General features: G+C 34.1%; 1 protein-coding gene across 1 annotated transcript in view; it reads right to left on the bottom strand.

Moving 5' to 3' along the window:
* DPP10 (dipeptidyl peptidase like 10) overlaps window positions 1–20,386 on the bottom strand; it is an 883,075-nt gene that overhangs the window by 437,573 nt on the left and 425,116 nt on the right. Inside the window, 1 exon segment of the mRNA XM_043992035.1 lies at window positions 535–629. Coding sequence (XP_043847970.1) covers window positions 535–629 — 95 coding nt within the window.

The following is a 20,386-nucleotide window of genomic DNA, read 5'->3' as shown; positions in this document are numbered from 1 at the left end:
AGAAAAATTTGGAACTTAAAATCTTATGAAAACAAATGTGGAAAATTATTTTTACATATAAATGGAAAATAATGAAATACTTTTATGGTTAAAAAGATGTTAACAGGAAGAAAATTAGGTGCATATACATATGTATACATGCACACAATGCACATATGTATACACACATGTTTATTTCAATATACAAATGTAGATGTGGCTGTATGCATGTGTGCTTATATGCAGGTATGCTTTCATATGCACATATACATATAAATATTTTTCCATGAATAATAGGACAAAAAAAGGTCAGGGAAGTTTCACTTGGCCTTCGGTTTTCATTAACTGTAAGAATTTTTTTCCTGTTCTTACAAAACACTATCAGAACATGCAGCACACTGTATATCTAGAGGTTTCCTGATCCTACACTACCAACTTTTCACCTGACATACTTATAGTGTTATCACTGAGCCATGAAAATTACCATCATCTCAAGAGCTTTTGAAACTGAAACCAATAACAAATAAATAAGTAAAGTACTTAGCCATTACTTACAAAAGTTGTGTTTTCCAATAATAATGTGGTGACATTTGTTTCTACATTCAGTTTAATGACATGTCCATTCCCGTTTTTATACACCACATCTGAATCTGCAACAACAAAGACATTAACATTTGACAATGACATTGACTAGTTAATATAATAACTGTAGAAGAAAAACTGTGCATAATAAACAGATTTATTTGAGCAGTATTGTTACCCTCTGATAACCGAATGAATTCTGGTCCTTGGATCACATAATCCCCTTGAATGGTTGTGAAACAAAGCAAACATAAGAGTTACTGTGAAGTTGAAATAGCAGGGTTACCTAGAGGTCCACTTAGATTGTGGTAGAACAAATGTTAAAAGACAGATTATTCAGCCAGAGAGAAAGAATTCTGCTGCTTACTGCATGAGAGGAAGGTGCAGAATGGCACAATTTGTCTCTAAGCACTTCTGACTATGCTATTAGTTTAGAGTTGCCAGTAGGACGTTTCTTAGGAAATAGAGGTAAGTTTGGAAAGAAGAGAGATGAGCTTCTTCTGCTTTGGTCATGCTGAGTTTGAAAATGTTAATGCTTCTTCTAATAATATATGTCCAGCAAATAATTCAACATGTCTTACCACAGATCTGGGGAATACCTCTCCTAAAAAGAGTTTGGGGAGTCAGTCATCACCTAATGGTGGCAATTGAAACTAGATAGTTAAAGAGATGGCTAATAATTGTGGTCTCATAAATATAACCCAAGGAAAAACCTAACTAGGCCTTCCAAGTGGGCAATATTGTCCATATCAGTTGTACTCTGAGTGGAAAATATAGATTGTTGTGATTAGTTTTTTCTGGATGTATTTTGATTAAATTAACAAAGCTTAAAGTGTACTGTTTTTAAAATACATGGCTCAACAAGTTTTACTGTCTAAAAAAATAGTTTGAGGTTGTTCAGTAGCATCTAACTCTTCATTACCATATGGACCATACTGTCCGGGACTTTTCTTGGCAAGATACTGGAGTGGTTTGCCATTTTCTTTTCCAGTGGATAGGCTAAGTGACTTAAGCAGGGTCACACAGCTTTGCTGATTCCAGGCCCAGCTCTCTAGATGCCTCCTAAGGAAATGGATTAAGTGACTTGTCCAAGTCACACAGCCAGTAACTTTCTGAAGCCAAATTTGAACTCAGGTCTTTCTGATTACAGGCTGATTGCTTTTATCCACTAAGCCATCTAGGCTTACCACTTAAGAATATAATATCATCCTTTAATACAATTTATTTGTGAATGGATATTTCTGAACTAAGTTCATCCTATGTAATAGGGAAATTAGATACTCTAAAGATATATAAAGATATGGCATACCTCTCCCCCCCACCCCAACCCCTGAAAGAAAAAAAATAATAATGAACAGAGAACATAAACTAGAATCTATTGTCAAGTGAAGGAAAATATATTCCAAAGTGTACTTGAAGCTTTAAGTGCTCAGGGCTTTTCCAAGCTGATGGTGATCTTACTCATTTGGTCTTAAAAATATTTTACACTTCAGTGGAAACTATAATTCCCCCCCATTTCTTTCCTGACATATTATAATTGTTCTTCATCTTTCCTCATAGTTAAAATCTTTCTCCTATATTCCTTTCTGGCTTGACAATTTGATACTAATTCTATGTATTTCTAAACTCACTTTTCATTTGCTATTTCTAATTCCCATATATCCACTCACAAAAGTGAAATACATTCTAACTCTTTTTCATTGCTTTCTTGTTGTTCATAACCCTGGACCATAGCTCAACACTAGTATAAACAATTCTATTAGAAAGACTTGATGTTCTATTATCAGATAATGGTTTTAAGCACTAATCTAAGGCAAGAAGAGGAAAGGACTATGCCCTTTCCACCTCTTATACCAAAAAGTAAACAAAAAAAAAAAAAACTACAGAGTCACTTTCATAGAGAACTAATTCCAATGAGTATTATTCATATTCAATGTCTCGATGTGGGATGTTTAGAACATTATTGATGATTCCTACTCAGAGAGATATCGTACTTCATCACCTTTATATTCATACTCCTAAGGATTAAACAGACTACACAATACAACCATAAGGGGAAGAGGACAGTATAATAAATGGGTATGGGAAAGGATGTCACGTTCTCCTGTTCTCCAAATTAGCTATTAACTTTAAAATAAATATAAATAAGTAAAATAAGCTTAATAAGACTCTGATGACTGTAGTTGCTTAATTTTGAAAAGATAAAACTATATGATCAACACTCCCTCAAAATATATTAGATTAGTTTCAAAAATACTTTATATTTGAATTGCTACACCTCTAACATAAGCTCTAACTGCTGCATTAACAAACGTGCAATATTTTATTCATACTGTTCAAATTGTGTGTAATTAAAGATTCTAAATGTGGATTCTAATCTGTCCCCCCAGTTTTGGGGGAAACTGACTAAAATCACTGATAAAACAACTTTAGGTTTTTAAGGATTCATTGAAAAATAGAAAGAAAAAGATTGAGAACAGAATTCCAACAGCCTGGCATTCCTATCTTTCCTCAAATTTCCTGTGAAGTCCTCTGCCGCCGCCACCAACATCAAGTCAGGAACCCAAAAAGCGCAAGAGCTCTCGGTGCAGGCTCCCTTTCCTCCTTCCTGTCTCCTCCTAGAAAAATAGGAGGCTCCTCAAGTTGATTGGCTGGTAGCCTTGATAGACAGCACCCATGAGCAAATGTCATTTCCTGACCCCAAGGAAAAGCCACAATGCCTCTGAGGCATTTTCCTCATGGCGGAGCTTTCCCACAGCAAGTCTCCAGTAGGTGGCATCATTCCAATCATTACAATTGGTAATGAATGAACATTTGTTTAAATAATTGAATATTCAAATACATGCAGATACCTCATTGTTATTTCCATTCTTCTTCCATGCTTTCAATTATAACCTACTCTGTCATATAATCAATATTTTATTTTATAATTTATACTCATTAGAAAACCATTCCAGTTTCAGAATTCTTACCATTGGAAGGAAAAATTATACTCTAGAAGTATATGTTAAGCGTATTAAGATCATATTAGTATTAGGTACTGAATCTGAGAGAATTAGATCAATGAATACAATATATTAACAAAAGGAAATTAGATAATATTTATTTGTACTATACATTAGAAACTGTACTTCATGCAGTTCCACATAGTATTTCAATATTGTAATATATCTTTAGATCACTTAAAGTTAGTGAAACCAATTTTCTAGACACATATTCCCTTCGAGGTCAATTTTTTTTTCAAATCTAAATTGAGATAATGCTATTTACAAATCTTTCCCTTTATGATTTAGTGAAAATTACTATTATTACCTTTGTTCCTAAGTAATAGATCTTTTTTCTTTCTCAGTTATTCATTCATTCATTTATTTATTTTAATTTCCCTAAGTAATATATCTTCTTAGAATTCAATTCTCCTGACATATGTATAAGTGTGTGTCTGTGTATATATATATATCTGTATGTATATGTGTGTATATCTATATATATACACATATACATACATACACACATATGTATGCACACATGCATGGAAGTTTTTTAATATTTCAGAAAAGGATAGGTCAGTTATATATATATATATATATATATAATTATATACTTTCAATTTTATACAGAGGGCATAGTAATCACTCTAGATTAATTTTAAAAATCACTTTTTGTGTCAGTAGGATATTTTCCCTTGATGTAGAACTATAAATCCATTTAGTATAACAATCAGTGTTTTGTTTTGTTTTTTGTTTGTTTTTTATGTACTAGGAAATTAATGTGTGAAAGGTGAGAGTGACATAAGAAAAATTATAAAAAGAGAATTAATAGGGGGAAGCTAGGTAGCACAGTGGATAAAGCACCAGCCCTGAATTCAGAAGTACCAGAGTTCAAAATCTGGCCTCAGACACTTGACACTTATAAGCTGTGTGACCCTGGACAAGTCACTTAACCCCTCATTGCCTTGCAAAAAAAAAAAAGAAAGAATTAATAGTATGATAAAAGATGCACAAAAATATTGAAGAAACCATGACACCCCTCCCCCAAGTACAGAATTAGCTCAATGGTAAAAGTGGCACAAAATTCACTGAAGAAAAGAATTCCATAACAATCAGAATAGGTCAAATGAAAAAGAGAATGAAAATTCACTGAAAAAAGAACTCCTTAAAAGGGATAATTTGCCAAATGGAAGAAGAGGTACAGACTTGCTGAATAAAATAATTCCTTAAAATTATACTTGAGATATTGTAAAATAATGATTCCAAGAGACTTTAAGAAGCAATAAAACAGTCCAAAGAAGAAAATATGCAATACCTCAATAGAAAAAAAACTAATTACTTTGGAGTCATAGTAAGGATTATAAAAGATTTAGCAGCTTCCATATTAAAGGTGTAGAAGGCTTGGAATATGATATTCTCAAAAGCAAAGGGACCTAGGATTACAATCAAGAATAACCTACCTAACAAAAAATGAGAATAATTCTTCAGGGAAAATGAATATTTAATGAGATAGAGGACTTTCACACATTCCTGGTGAAAAGACCAGAGCTTGATATTAAATTTGACTTTCAAAATGAAGACCCAAGAGAAACATAAAAAAGGTAACATGGAAGAGTAATCATAAGGGGACTCAATAAAGTTAAAATACTTACATTCTTATATGGAAAGATAATACATGTAACTCCCAAGAACTTCATCATTATTAGGGCACTTAGAAGGGGTATATGGCAGACAAAAAAGCATGTGTGTGAGTCAATTATTTTGGGATGATCTACAAAACAAAAATGGTGGGGGTGAAAAAGAGGGATGCACTGGGAGAGGGGGGGAAGGAGAGAGAAGAATTTAAAGAAAATTGTCTCACAAAAAAAGATATAAAAGGAAGAGCTTTTATAGAGTAAGGGGAAAAGAGGTGGTGGTGGATAAAACTTGAACATTACTCTCATGTAAATTCATTCAAAGGTTTATACACATACAGTCACACATTAAATTTGGTATTGAAATCTATCTTTCCTTGTTGTATGGTGTTTGGGAAAACTGGGACTCTTATCCACTCTTGGTGGGTTGTGAATGGATTCAACCATTTGTAGAGTAATTTAGAACTTTGTGCAAAGTGCTATAAAACTGTGCATACCCTTTGATCCAGCAATTTACCACTACTAGGTTTGTATTCCAAAGACAGTCCCCCAAAGAGAAACAGACCTATTTGTACAAAATCTTTCTAGCAGCTCTTTTTGGATGGCTAAGAAGTGAAATTCAAAAGAGTGTCTATCAATTGCTGAATGGCTAAATAAACCGTGACATATGATTGTGATGGAATATTATTCTTCTATAAGAAATGACAAGTAGGGTGATTTCAGAAAAGCCTGGAAAGACTTTCATGAACTGATGTATAGTGAAGTGAGCAGAACCAGGAGAATGTTCTACACAGTGACAGCAATCTTGTTTGATGAAGAACTGTGAATGACAACTATTCTCAGCAGAATAATAATGATCCAAGACAATCCCAAAAGAAGAACTATATATTGATTGAACACAGACTGAAGCAGGCTATTTTTCCACTTCCTTTCATTTTTTCTTTCCTTCAACTTTTCTTTTACAAAATGACTAATATAGTAATATTTTGCATAATTACACATGTATAACCTATAACTGATTGCTTATCATCTCAGGGAGTGGTGAGGGTAGGGAAGGAATGAGGGATAAAATTTAGTACTCAAAACTTTAAATAAAATTGTTAATTATTTTTTTTAAAGTAATCTATCATTCCCAATATGGAACTAGGAAAGAAAGGAATAAACATTAAGGTATATAATGGTCAGAATCAAAATGGACTTTTGAGGATTGACCACATAAAAGGAGGAAAAATAGACAAAAATAGGATGAGAGGAAAATACAAAGGTATTTATTATAACTGTGAATGGGAAATGACATGAGATAATCTATAAAACAGAAACAGGAACAATGGATGAAAAAATAGAACTCATCATATGTAAGAGACACAATTTGTCATAGAGAGAAACACACCATAAAAATAAAGGGCTGGAACAGAATCTATTATGCTTCAGCTGAAGGACAAAAGGCAGCTCTCATACAAAGCAAAAGTAAAAAGAGACAATATTTTAAAAGATCATCAGGGAAATAATATTTCTTGTTAAAAGGCACCAAAAACAATGAAGTAATATAAAAAAAACACGCAGAAAGTTTCTCTGATAAAGGCTTTATTTCTCAAATGTATAGAGACTGAGTCAAATTTATGAGAAAAACCCATTATCTAAATAATAAATGGCCAAAGAATATGAAGATAGTTTTCAGAAAAAGAAGTCAAAGCTATCTCTATTATATATAAAATACTGCAATCATTATTGATTAGAGAAACCAAACTAAAACAACCCTAAAATTTGAAGGATAATCATGTATTGTGGAATGTTTGAATAAGGTTTGGCATGTGATTTTGAGAGAATACTATTCTTTTTAAGAAATGTTGAAGGGGGATAAAGCACTGACCTTGGATTCAGGAAGACAGGAGTTCAAATCCAGCCTCAGATACTTGACCCTAGCTGTGTGACCCTGGGAAAGTCATAACCCTCTTTGTCCCACAAAAAAAAAATGATGAAGGGTAGTTTCAGAAAAACAAACAAATATGGAAAGACCTATCTGAACAAATGTAAAGACAGGAAGAACTAGAAGATCACATTATACAGTAACAGTAAATGGACAAAAACTGATCAATACAATGATCCAAAGACAATTTCAAAGGACTCATGATTAAAAAAACAATATTATGCATCTCCACAGAAAGAACTGATATCTCTGAGTGCAATCTGGAGTATAATTTTCTCACTTTTTTGTGATATGGCTAATTATAGAAAATATTTTACATGATTTCAGATGTGAAATTGATATATTGTTTACCTCCTCAATGCAAGGGGGAGTAAAGGGAGGGTGGGAGATAATTGGGAGTTCAATATTTCCAAAAAAAAGAATGTTAAAAATGAATAAATATTTACATATAAAAGAAAACCACTGAGAATAATAGTATCTGGGACCTAGTACTAGGTTTAATAAATGTGACAGGTGATTGGAAAATTACACCACATATGAACTTATATACATACATGAGTGTATATATAATATATATCTTTTGCTGACTGATTATTTTGTTTAAATAGGTATAGCTTACTTCTCTATCTTGAGAAAGTTTAGTTGATCCTGATAGCAACAATGATTATTTTATATTTATCTTTATGTTTACTGACATTTGTTTATTGTAAATTTTCCTCAGTTAATTAAATTTAGACTCAAATACTCTAAATGTATTTAATAAAATCATTAATTACTTCTTATTGTCACATGTAATGGTCTTTTTTCAAACTTTGGAAATCTAGATCTTTTCATGGCATTTACCAATGCTGACTAAAATTATCTTCTTTTCTGGTCTCATAGAGGCATGGAAATATAAATCTATAGCTAGAAGTGTCTTTGAGTTCATGTAGTCCAAAATTTACATTATAAAGAGTTGAGGGGGAATCAAAATTACTTGACTTCCCTAATGTTGCATGAGTAGTAAGTGATATAGACAGAATTAAAACATAACTCCAATCTGGCACCCTTTTCATTGTGCCATATTCAATTTGCCAAGAGTATAAAGTTCAAATTTTTTACATTGGTATTTGAAACCATCTACCTTTTATCAACATAACCCAGTAACCTAATATCCCACTACTTTTCCCAACCAAAATCATCTACTTAGTGTTAACCCCCAAAGTGGAATGCTTTCATTCACTTTTTTTTTTTTGGTGAAACAATTGGGGTTAAGTGACTTGCCCAGGGTCACACAGCTAATGTGTTAAGTGTCTGAGGCCGAATTTGAAATCAGGTCCTCCTGACTCCAGGGCAAGTGCTCTATCCACTGTTCCACCTAGCTGCCCCCTCATTGACTTTAAATCAAATTTTCCTACATCTTCAATGCCATGCTGAGGTATCTGGTGGTGAATTGAATAGTGTCTGCAGCCAGGAAGACCTGAGTTTAAATTTAGCCTAAGACATTTCTAGCTGTGTTACCATGGACAAGACACTTAGCCTCTATTTGCACCAGTTTTCTTAATTATAAAATGGAATAAGAATAGCACCTATTTCAAAGGATTGCTGTGAGGATCAAATGAGATAACATATTTGTAAAAAGCATTCAGCACAGTGTCTGGCCATTGGAGGTGCTATATGATGTTTCTTTCCTATCTCTCTCGTTTGTTTTTATTTTTTGTTTTGTTTATTTTTTGTTTTGTTTTGTGAGGCAATCAATGATGGTTAAGTGATTTCCCAGGGTCACACAGGTTGTAAGTGTCATGTGTCTGAGACCAGATTTGAACTCATGTCTTTCTGAATCCAGGCTGGTGCTTTATCCACTGCGCTACCTAGCTGCTCCCTCCTTTCTCTCTCTTCCCTTATCAGTTCAAGGTCTCTCTTCCATAGATGCCTTTTCTGAGGATTCTACCATATGGACAACTCTCTGAAGAATATTTCACATATCGCATTCTATTGGTTATGCTTACAAGGTTCTTTTTGGCATCTTGTGTTTTGTTGCTCTTTATTGGTATTGAAGAAAATACTATAAAATTACAATGCATTTTTTCATGTATTTATGTAAATTTCCTCCTTTATCAGACTGGAAGCCTTCTGAGAATAGATACCTAATACTTATTTATATTTCCAGAGTATCAAACATATAAATAGGCACTCTAGAAATAGCTGTTATTTTATACTAGGTCATAGTTATTTTTCACTGAAGTAAACAATTGAGTCAACTGGATTGACGTATTTTGACTAAATGGATCAGGTTATTTCTGATGGCATTTAATATATTCTTAAAATGTTTCTTTATTGCCTATATGAATAGATATATTATTGCCCAAAATTGAGTTCAATTATGCAAATATTTTCTGACAGTATGACATTGCACTAATTACTGTTGAAGAATTTAAGAAATGGGTAAGACATAATCTTTACCTTCTTCATAACTTCCTATATGAAATGATAGAATACCATAGTGTCTAAAGGTTAAATATTTTGAGCACCAAAAGGTAATGAAAAAATGTATGATACATGTTAATGAGCTAAGATATTGCTAATGAAGTATTTCCCACCAGAAGGGGCATAAAAACTATGGTAAAATTAAGGTCTTACCAAAGAGGAAGTAGGCTATTATGTTAATTATTAGTTCGGCATATATTGTCAAAACATCTAGAACACCTTCTAACACTCCATTTCTCTGATTCTTCTTTTTAATTTTGATTTACTTTACAAAAATCCTTGTTTTTGTGTTTAAACTTTTTGGGCTTAAGTGCTCTTTATTATTCCAATAAATTTATATAATATAATCTATTTAATCTCCCTTACTATTGAATATAACAACAAAGTTGGTTCATCTATTTTTGGCAATTATATGGAATGCTGCTATGTAATGTTTAATTTTATAAGTCCTACTTAAGAACTTAATTTGTGTGTTACCATCTGCTAATATTCAGTGACATTAGGAATGCTTTTTTGGTTTGTTTTTGTGTTGTAGATTTTTAATGACTTATTTTGGCCTAAATAATATTATATCAACTTACCTGGGACTTCAAACCAGATTAATAAATGCATTTGATGCAGTGGTTTGAAGTCTATGTAGCTGTGAATCAGTTAACAAGAGCCAAATCAAATGGATTTTCCTTCAAATATAACATTATAATAGTTCATGTTTATTTAAAAGTTGTCATAATTGTGAATAATCATCATTAATTTACACAAAGTATCAATACACTCAGTGGTACTTTATATGATAAAGAGTAATTTCCAGGCTGGAAAATTGGGCAATTGATAGCCACTCTAAAAAATAATGTTTTTTTTTTTAATTTATAGCTAAAATGTGAATTTGCACATGATCATTTCATTCTTTAGATTATTTCCAAAAAAGTCACAGAAAAGGAAAATAAAATCTCACTCTACCATTTAGAACATTTCTTTCCTCTAGGAGAGTTATTTGCATAATGCCAGCCTAAGTATCAATTTCAACTCGTTCCCTCTGGTAGAAACTAACATTGTCACAATAGCTTTCGTAAAACCTTTTTTTTTAAATATAATATCAGATTGTCATTTGTAACTATTTAAACCCCAAATGGTTGCACATAAATATCTACCCACAAACACATGCAGAAACACATTTATACATGCATACATAGAAGTAAAGAGGAAGAAACAATTCTTTTCTTTTCACAAGAAATCCATTTATAACATAATTAATAATTAAGGTGAATAGAGCAAAAGGTTTCTCATTCAAATAATGGAATATGACTTAAAATGTAGAATCTGCTGAGCCTAGAAAAGAACAACATGGTACTGTACAATTATACTATCAGTGACTGTGTCATAATGTCCTTTAATCTCTTTCAATGATTTAGGTGCTACTGGCAACTTGGGGTCACACGTAAAATTAACAACTGATGTTTATATTGTGTTTTAGGGTTTTAGTCATGACATTATGAAAATAAACATAATTATGATATTCATTTTATGGATGAGGAAACTGATGATTTTGATGGCCATGTGACTTCCTTGTGTTCATGTAGTCATATCAATTCTAATGAAATTAGTACTGCAGTGATTTCTATCCTCTTCTATCCTTGGCATTTCATTCACCCACAGTCTCTTGGAACATAGGATAATATTTTTATTGTGTCAAATTATCTATAACTCTGCCCTTATTGGCTTTTGTCTATTCTTCCCTCATAAGAATGCATGTCTTTTATTTATCAGTGATTCTCTCTTAAATAAATAAAGCTTAACCAGAAGAGCCTATCACTTCTTCCTGGACATGTCTAACTTTGATGGATGCATTTGAGTCATTTATATAGAGAATTGAATTCTTTCCTTCTGGAGACTGAATCCATAGCCCACTAATCAGGAGGCACCATTGGTACCTAGCCATTGGTCTTTTGTTTTCTCTGTGTTTCAGAACCCTGGCCACTTCTCCACTATTTTTTAAATTTACTAAACACAAATATGTACTATAACTACCTCCCATATTTTCTCCATGATCACATGATTCAATCCAAGTACACTTACTTCTAGACTGCCATATTCAATTTTCTGTCTTCTCTCCAAATTCCCAACTAAGAAAAATCAAAATATATTTTGAGGTCACAAGTTTTGAGTTTAGCCTCATAGAAACTTGTTAGAATATGTCATATGGAGCAGGATAAATTTTCCTATAATAGAAAATCAGATCTGATGAATGCCAAAAGATGTGAAGATGTTTAACATAGAGCATGGTTTGTGCTCTCTACTGTGGTTTAGATGCAACAAATCTAAAATAATGATACAGTATGATTCAGAATCTTTATTGGGTCCCTTTTTATAGAAGTGAAGTTGCTTAGAATTACCTCAGTACTTTGAAATGATTCATTAGGGGCTTCTAAATATGGATGACAATTGCAGAAATAGGCATTGCTACATGTTTCCTTTCACCACAGAACCTTCTTGCTTGTCATTACCCACTATGCATGAGTCTAAGCTATCATTTTAACATAGAATCTCAAGCCCATTCAATGTTCAAATAGATAACAGTTCTTCTATGTACTGTCATGTTCATTCTCTCTAAATATTAGTAAATATTATTTTGCTTGAATCCATCTTTTAATTGCATTACTTTCTTCACTGTATTATAGTATACTTAGGTTTATATGCTGTATCCTCTCATGAAAATGGAATGCAAGCTTCAAGTGACAAATGTGTGGTTTGTTGAGGTACAGATGCTCCCCCATCTCTATCCCTGTTGTTTTACCTCTGTGGGTGGTGGTCTATTGGGCAGCTGACATGGGGCTAGAGAAGGATTCTTTGGGCAAGGGCTTTCATGTGAGTGTACTGACAGATCATGTCAGAGTGATGCTGCTCATGCTGTTATGAAAGGGTAGAGCAGCTATAAGAAATGATAAGCTGGTGGATTTCAGAAAAATATGGAAAGACTTACATGAAATGATGATGAGTGAAGTGAGCAGAACTAGGAGATCATTGTATACAGTAACAACAACATTACATGATGATCAACTGTGATAACCTTAGCTCTTCCAAGTAATACAATGACCCAAGACAATTCCAAATGACTCATGTTGGAAAATGGTCTCCACATCCAGAAAAAGAACTATGGAGTCTGAATGCAGAGTGAAGTATACTATTTTCACTTTTTTGTTTCTTGTGGTTTTCCCCCTTTTGTAGTTATTCTTCTCATATAACATGACTAAAGTGTAAATATGTTTAACATGATTGTAATGCATAACCTATATTAGACTGCTTGCAGGCTTTGGGAGTGGGAGAGAAGGGAGGAAGGGAGAAAAATTTGCAACTCAAAATCTTACAAAAAAATTAATGTTGAAAACTAAAAATAATTAAAATCAAATGCTGAAAACTGTCTTTACATGTAATTGTAAAACAATAAATTGTGGGAAAAAAAGAGTAGAGCACCTGTTGCTACTTTGACTCAGTGGAGAGCCATATGGGCCTGAAAGAACCAGAGACTGAGAACTAGAGAATACTCCCCACCCCCCCCTCCCACAACCCACCCCCTCCCCCCAAAAGAAGGAAATGTTAGATTCGGGCACTACTTCTAGTTTGGATCCTGTGACCCAAGGGGAGGGAACCAAAATTAAAGTACCAATATGATAATATGTAACAGATTTCTTTTTATAAAACTGACTTGCATAGTTTTTATAGTCTATCCTTATATTTCTGTTCTTAATCATCTACTTCTTGACTGCAAACCTCACCACATTATGTTCCACATTTCTAGCACCTTTACTAATGTTGATTCTTAACTTCATTCTTTTGCATTAATATTATAACATCTCCTTAGAAAAAAGAAAAATGGCTATCACTGGTCAGTTTCAAAGTCCTCCAGTAATATCACTCAGATTATATCTCTCTAATTGTTGTCTTCTTTTTTCACAAAAGAAAGCATGATGTTTTAGAAACAAGTTTGTATCAGGTTTGTTGTCTGAAGACTTAATTATGAGTTATGTCTCCAAGACTTAGTAGTAGTAGTAGTAGTAGTAGTAGTAGTAGTAGTAGTAGTAGTAGTAGTAGTAGGCCTCTACCAGTCTCAAATGACCATGGATCAACACCTTGAAGAGCCACAGGCTATAGTGTGGCTGAGCAGTCTGATATGGGAGCTGCTGCTCCTGAGTGACTTATAACCGGTAACTGCTGCATCCTGTGTTGTATCTACCCCATGAGGAGTAGCTGGAGTGTCCTTTCCAGGGTGCTGGCCTGGGCAGATCAATATGGAAAACAAGCTGTTGCCCATGCAGCAGGTTTTCCCTCTCCGTGATATTGGTGGATCCAAAGGAGAGGCAGAGCCAATACAGTTTGGCACCAGTGCCACGGCAGGAGTTGCCAGAGGGATGTGATGTCCAACATCCAACTGCCTAAGGGAATCCGACTCCTGATTTTTCCTCAGGGTTAACTCTGGAAGCCTTTCCCATATATGGGTATAGCTGCAAGGCAGCAGAAGTTTAAAATCAGGGTTTCCTTCCCCTAGGCAGGTTGCCTGCCAAGGCTAAGGAGCCCCAACTGCATGAAGAGACTGGTTTTAAAGTGACAGTGACTCGCCTTTGCCCCTTCTCCTGCGAGTGGAAACAGTTCCACCAAGAGAAGGCCAGGAGTTGGGCTTCGGTGGTCAGAGGCTATTTGAGATGCATGCTATTGGAGCATTTTATAGAGAGTGGGAGCTTATCCCACTTACTTACTTACTACATTGTTTATGATCATGGAAAATCATTTTACTTTTCAACTCTAGCCTTCACATAGGTAAAAGGGAGATCATTCAATCTTAGAGTGTTACTGTGTAGAAAAAACTGTAAACATTAAAGCACAGTGGAAAAGAAGGTTGGTCTTTGCTACTCTCAAACACATTTACTCAATTATCTACTGTTTCTGTTACACCAGGTTTTTCTTTGTATCTTCTCCAATGGCTTAAATTTTGATAAAAAATAAATAATAATTTAGCAAAACCTGGGAAGATTCATGTGAACTGATGCAAATTGAAGTGAGCAGGGTAAGGGGAACACTATTAAACAGCAACAGCAATAGTGTTACAATGATCAACTGAACTATTAACCTATTCTATTCAATACAAAGGTCCATGATAATTCCAAAGGAATTACCAAAAAAAAAATTATTGACATCTATAAAGGTAAAAGATGAATTCTGAGTTTAGAATACAAAATACTTTTAAAAAACTTTACTTTATTTTACTTTTTTTACACCATGGCTAACATGGACATGTTTTAACTACTTTACATGTATTATTGATATCATATTCCTTGCCTTCATGAATGGGGAGGGGCTAAACATATGGCAAGAATTTGGAACTCATTTTTAAAAGAATGATAAAAACCTATATTTTAAATACTCTAGAATATTATGAGGAGGTATGAGTTTTGATCACTTACATTTTTATACCGTGTAATGTCATAATCTAAAACATTCTAAAATTAAGGAGAGGGGTTATTGATAAGGAATATGACTGAGTTATCAATGATTAGGGAAGTTTTATGTAAGGAGCCTACTTCTACCAATGCAGGTTGATACCTCTGCAACTTAGAATTTAGCCTAAAACACTGGAAATTTAAATGACTTGTCTAAAGTAAAAGAGATAGTCTATATTATGGGCTGGACAAGAACCAGGTCTTCTTGACTTTGAAACCAGCTGTCACTCTACTGTGCCACATTGCCACCAAAAAGACATACATCATCAAAATAAAGGTGTAGGACAGCATGGAGAAAAAGGGAAAATGTCTGAAATATATTTTTGAAAGAGGGAACTTTTGTCACTATGGGGGTCTACAACATAGCACCATAGATTGGGCATCAAGGGATTATATGGCTGACTGAAACTAAGTCATACTTTTAAACAACAGATGCTATGACTCTTACAACTGCATAATGACATACCTTTGTTAAATTTTGCATATTGCAATTAAGTTCCTAGAGATTAAAATTGATCACTTCGCTCAAAGGAGTCTGGAATTGGAACATAAGGCAAGATTTAATGGAAGAGAAAATGTACTCAGTGAAATAAATTGAGAACATTCCATTGATTTAAAATAGAACAGCATTCATAGAAGTGACAAAAGGAAAGTTTAACATTCATGGCTTTCAAAGCAATTACAAGTTAGGAAGAGTAACAAACTATGAAAAACCATGGAGTCCTGATAAATATTAGTGCAACTATTATGGAAAAGTCATTGGAGAAGAAATACAACTGGGTGAAAAACTTTTATTTATGAATTGAATGCAAACTGCTTCCAAACTATGCTGGTTTCATAGTAGTTTGGTCCTTTAAAATATACTGCTGAAGAAGGTGCATGTTCATTTCTTGAGTAGACTAGCTAATTTTCTCCTGTTTATGGTTTCAGACTACATCTCAATTCCCAAATTATCTTTTTTTTTCAGGGCAATGGGGGTTAAGTGACTTGCCCAGGGTCACACAGCTAGTGTCAAGTGTCTGAGGCAGGATTTGAACTCAGGTACTCCTGAATCCAGGGTCAGTGCTTTATCCACTGTCCCAACTAGCCACCCCCCCCATTGTGATCTTAAAAACTAATTAGGCAAAAAACAAGACAGAACAAACAAACAAACTGTATTCATGGTTAGGTGGCTCAGCAGACAAAGTGTTGGGTCTGGAGTCAAGAAGACCTGTGTTAAAATCAAGTTTCAAATATATTCTAACTTTGTGACCTTGGAAAAGTGATTTAACCTCTATTTACCTCAGGTTTCTCATCTGTAATAATAATAGCACTCACCTCTAAGTGTTGCTGTGAGGATCAAATAAGATAGTAATTGTAGAGAAGAAATTTTAAATAATAATTATATAAATAATTGTGAAATAAAATAAATAATTACAAATCACTTAGCACAGTGACATAATGAACATTTTATAAATGTTAGCTAATATTAGCTAATAGATAGGGACTTCTTGTTTAGTTCCACTCCAAATTGGAGTGGGGAGATTTAAAAAACCCCACACAAACAACAAAATATACTCTATTGACAACAACTAATTTTCAAATACAAAATTAATTCTTGGCCATATTTCTCTCATGTAGGCATTTTAACTAGAAATACAAACCTCTCTATAATCGGGCCCTGCAGGACAATCCTCAAAGAGCACAACAGTTGTTGGCTGTCGTTTAAAATTCCCATGCAGATTCTTGTTTTTTGACATTAGTGGGACCATGCTCATTAATCAGACAGTGTTTTCCATAGAGACAAATGATTAAGGCCAAATCTCATGGCATTTTCTGCCCACTGGGAAAGCTTTCCAGGTGGCAGAAGTATGCTTGCTCAGCTGTGTAACTATATTTCATCTATGGAAACAGAACACATGCTGGAGACAGTGCCGCTGGCTTTATTCAAGTCCATCAGGAAATGCTGAAGGTTCGGAGCAATGGAAGTTTTGTTTATTCCTGACCATTAGCCAACAAAACAACAGATCAGTCAAGAAACATACTCACAGACCACTGAGATCTGATAGAGCAGAAAAAGACTAAAGGTATGAGGTGAGCTAAATCATTTAGTATACCAAAAAACATGGTGTCCAAAAGATCATTTCTGAAAAATGATCTTCATCCTTACTTGATATCTAAAAACTCACAATAATTCATGACCCAGATCAATACCTACTTTTTCCAAAAACCTTTTTCCAATAAAACTAACTGACACCCTTTTCTTTTTCTTAGCTCCTCTCGTGCTCTCAGTACCACTTATTTTGACTTTCATTCTTATGTGTTCTCTATTCTTTTTATTATTATTATCTATTTCCCATATTTGTAGACCATATTTTCAATAACATAATTAAGTTGTTTGGGTAATGGACTATATGCTTTTCAATAACCTCAATTTTTATGCAGCTCTAATGGGTGAACCATGATGGAAGAGCTAGGGAGATAAGTTTAAATATTGCAAAGTTTCGACTCTCATGGAGATTATACTCTAGTGAGAGAAGTCATTAACATAGAGAGCAAAAGTATACATTTTTACAAACTCTAAGTACTTTAGAGAGGTTCAAATTAAAGGAATAAAAGATGAAAAAAGCTTATCCAGTGGAGGGAAAGATGGCAGAGGTGCTTGGGAGTGGGTGGACTTTACTCTTGTTAGAATTGGCTCAAAGAGGGGATAGCATACACACTCAATTGGGAATAGTAATATATATTACCCTGCAGGAAAGTAGAGGGGAAGGGGATGGGGGGAGGTGATAGAATGGGAAGGCAGATTGGGGGAGGCAGTAGTATGAATAGAGTACATGACATGCGGAGGAAGTAGGATGGAGGGAAATTCAATTAGCAATAATAATTGTGAAATTTTTTGAAGCAAGTTTGTCCTATAGAGGCCTCTTTTCTCAAACACAGATAAATGAGTCAAATTTAATAAAATAAGAGCCATTCCCCAATTGACAAAAGATCAAAAGATATAAAGTTTTCAGATGAAATAATCAAAGCTATCTATAGCCATATAAAAATGCTCTAACTCATTTGATTAGAAAGATGTAAGTCAAAACACTTCTGGGGTACTACCACATACCTATTGGATTGGATAATAGGACAGCAGAGGAAAATGAAAATATTGTAGGAGATATGGGGAAAATGAGAAATAAATGCACACTTGGTGGAGTTACAAACTGATTCAAAGATTCTGTAGAGACATTTGGAACTATGGCCAAAGGACCATGTAAGCCTTCATACTCTTTGACCTTATAATACTGTTACAAGGTAGCTATCCATTAGTCAGTTTGTGAAACAAGGGAAAAAGTTAAAGAATCTTTATATACCAAAAAAGACAAAACCAAAAATATGCCAGGAGAGGGATGATGAGGATCCAACCTAGGGTAAGGATTGTGCAAATGTTGAAGAGAATGGCATGTTGTTATGAAAGTGGGATCAACTACTAAACAGTGAATTGAATATGGGGGAGGTAGTAAGAGTGAAGAATGTAATATAACTTCAAGGGTTTTTGTTCATCGGTCTCAAACTCTACATATTTGTGAGTATGCATATTTGACATGTTAAATTTTAAATCAATAAGGATTTATTAAGTTCCTACTGTGGACCAATCATTGTTCTAAGATGCCAATGGGACATCTAGACTGAAATATACATGTAGGGGACAGCTACATAGTACAGTGGATAAAGTACCAGCTCTGGATTCAGGAGGACCTGAGTGCAGATTTGGCCTCAGACACTTGATGCTTATTAGCTGTGTGACCCTGGGCAAGTCACTTAACCCTCATTGCCCTGCCAAAAAAAAAAATCTATATATCTATGTCATCGATAGCTATAGCTATATCTAAACACACACACAACATGTAGCTTATGATGCAGTACTGTTACTTTAAAAAAGTCAAACAGGCAGTTTGTAGGTAGTTCTCACTGGCAGTCTTCATGCAAAGGTTGGATAACTATTAGGTCTCTTTGTGTTGCTAAATAAATAATTTGTCAAGTATAAATTGAGCTAGAAGGTCACTAGGGTCCTTTTTATCCATGGAATTCTACAAATATAGTAAGTTTTTAATCATTCCACAACTTGAAGAATCACATACTAAACAAAAAAGAAATATAAATAATTGAATTAGGGAAGGAAAAAAGTATTTATTGTGTATCAAACACTATACTAAGCATTGTAGATGCAAATACAAAGACTTTTTCTATCCTCAAAAACTTAGATTTTAATGGGATTAGGCAACACACAAAGGAAAGTAATTATCAGAATAAAGAGGTTTGGTCAAGGAAAGTTTTGAAGAGGATTAGTGGGGGCAGTAAGGAATCAGATTGCCATATCCAATTCAGATAAAACTGTTGTTTCATTGACTCTTTTTTTTTTTTTTTTTGCAGGGCAATGGGGTTTAAGTTACTTGCCCAGGGTCACACAGCTAGTAAGTGTCAAGTGTCTGAGGCCAGATTTGAACTCAGGTATTCCTGAATCCAGGGTCGGTGCTTTATCCACTGCGCCACCTAGCTGCCCCTGCATTGACTCTTAAATTAGGCATTGAGTGGATCTTGTGGGGAAAGGTGGAAAAGGTGATAACTGTGCAGGTACATTTATTTACTGAATTTTCACTCATCTTTTATTCCTTTTTAGGTTTTTATTGAATTTTATTTTCTCCCAATTACATGTAAAAGAATTTTAACATCCATTTCTTTTTTTTTTAAGTGAGGCAATTGGGGTTAAGTGACTTTCCCAGGGTCACACAACTAGTATGTGTTAAGTGTCTGAGGCCAGATTTGAACTCAGGTACTCCTGACTCCAGGGCCGGTGTTCTATCCACTGTGCCACCTAGCTGCCCCCAACATCTATTTCTAAATCCATGTTCCAAATTCTCTTCCTCCTTCCCTGCCCACTCCCCACCCTCAAGAACACAAGTAATTCAATAAAAGTTATAATGTGTAGTCACGTAAAACATTTCCACATTAGTGTTTGGTTTTCTTCCTAAATTAGGTTTTACATCCTTTGAAAGCAGATATCATATTTTATGCTGTTTTCTTTAAAATATTCTCACCCCATATGATCAACCTATAGGGCAATTGGTACCCCTGGATCCATTTCCTAATTTCTAACAATAAATAAGTTTCTCTGCACATTAGACCAATAGTTCTTCCTTACTGAATATAATATAGTATTCAATCACATGCTATCATTTCACATTTTTATTTTGTCTAAGTTAAAATTATCCATAATCAACATAATAAAAGAAATAGTAACTTCTATTAATATAGCACTTTATCATTATAAAATGCTTTACATATGTTGTCATA

Source organism: Dromiciops gliroides, chromosome 3 (assembly GCF_019393635.1).
Source record: "Dromiciops gliroides isolate mDroGli1 chromosome 3, mDroGli1.pri, whole genome shotgun sequence".
In the NCBI taxonomy this organism is placed as follows: domain Eukaryota; kingdom Metazoa; phylum Chordata; class Mammalia; order Microbiotheria; family Microbiotheriidae; genus Dromiciops; species Dromiciops gliroides.
The sequence above is the reverse complement of the archived record's forward strand: the minus strand, read 5'-3'. Positions and strand labels throughout refer to the sequence as shown.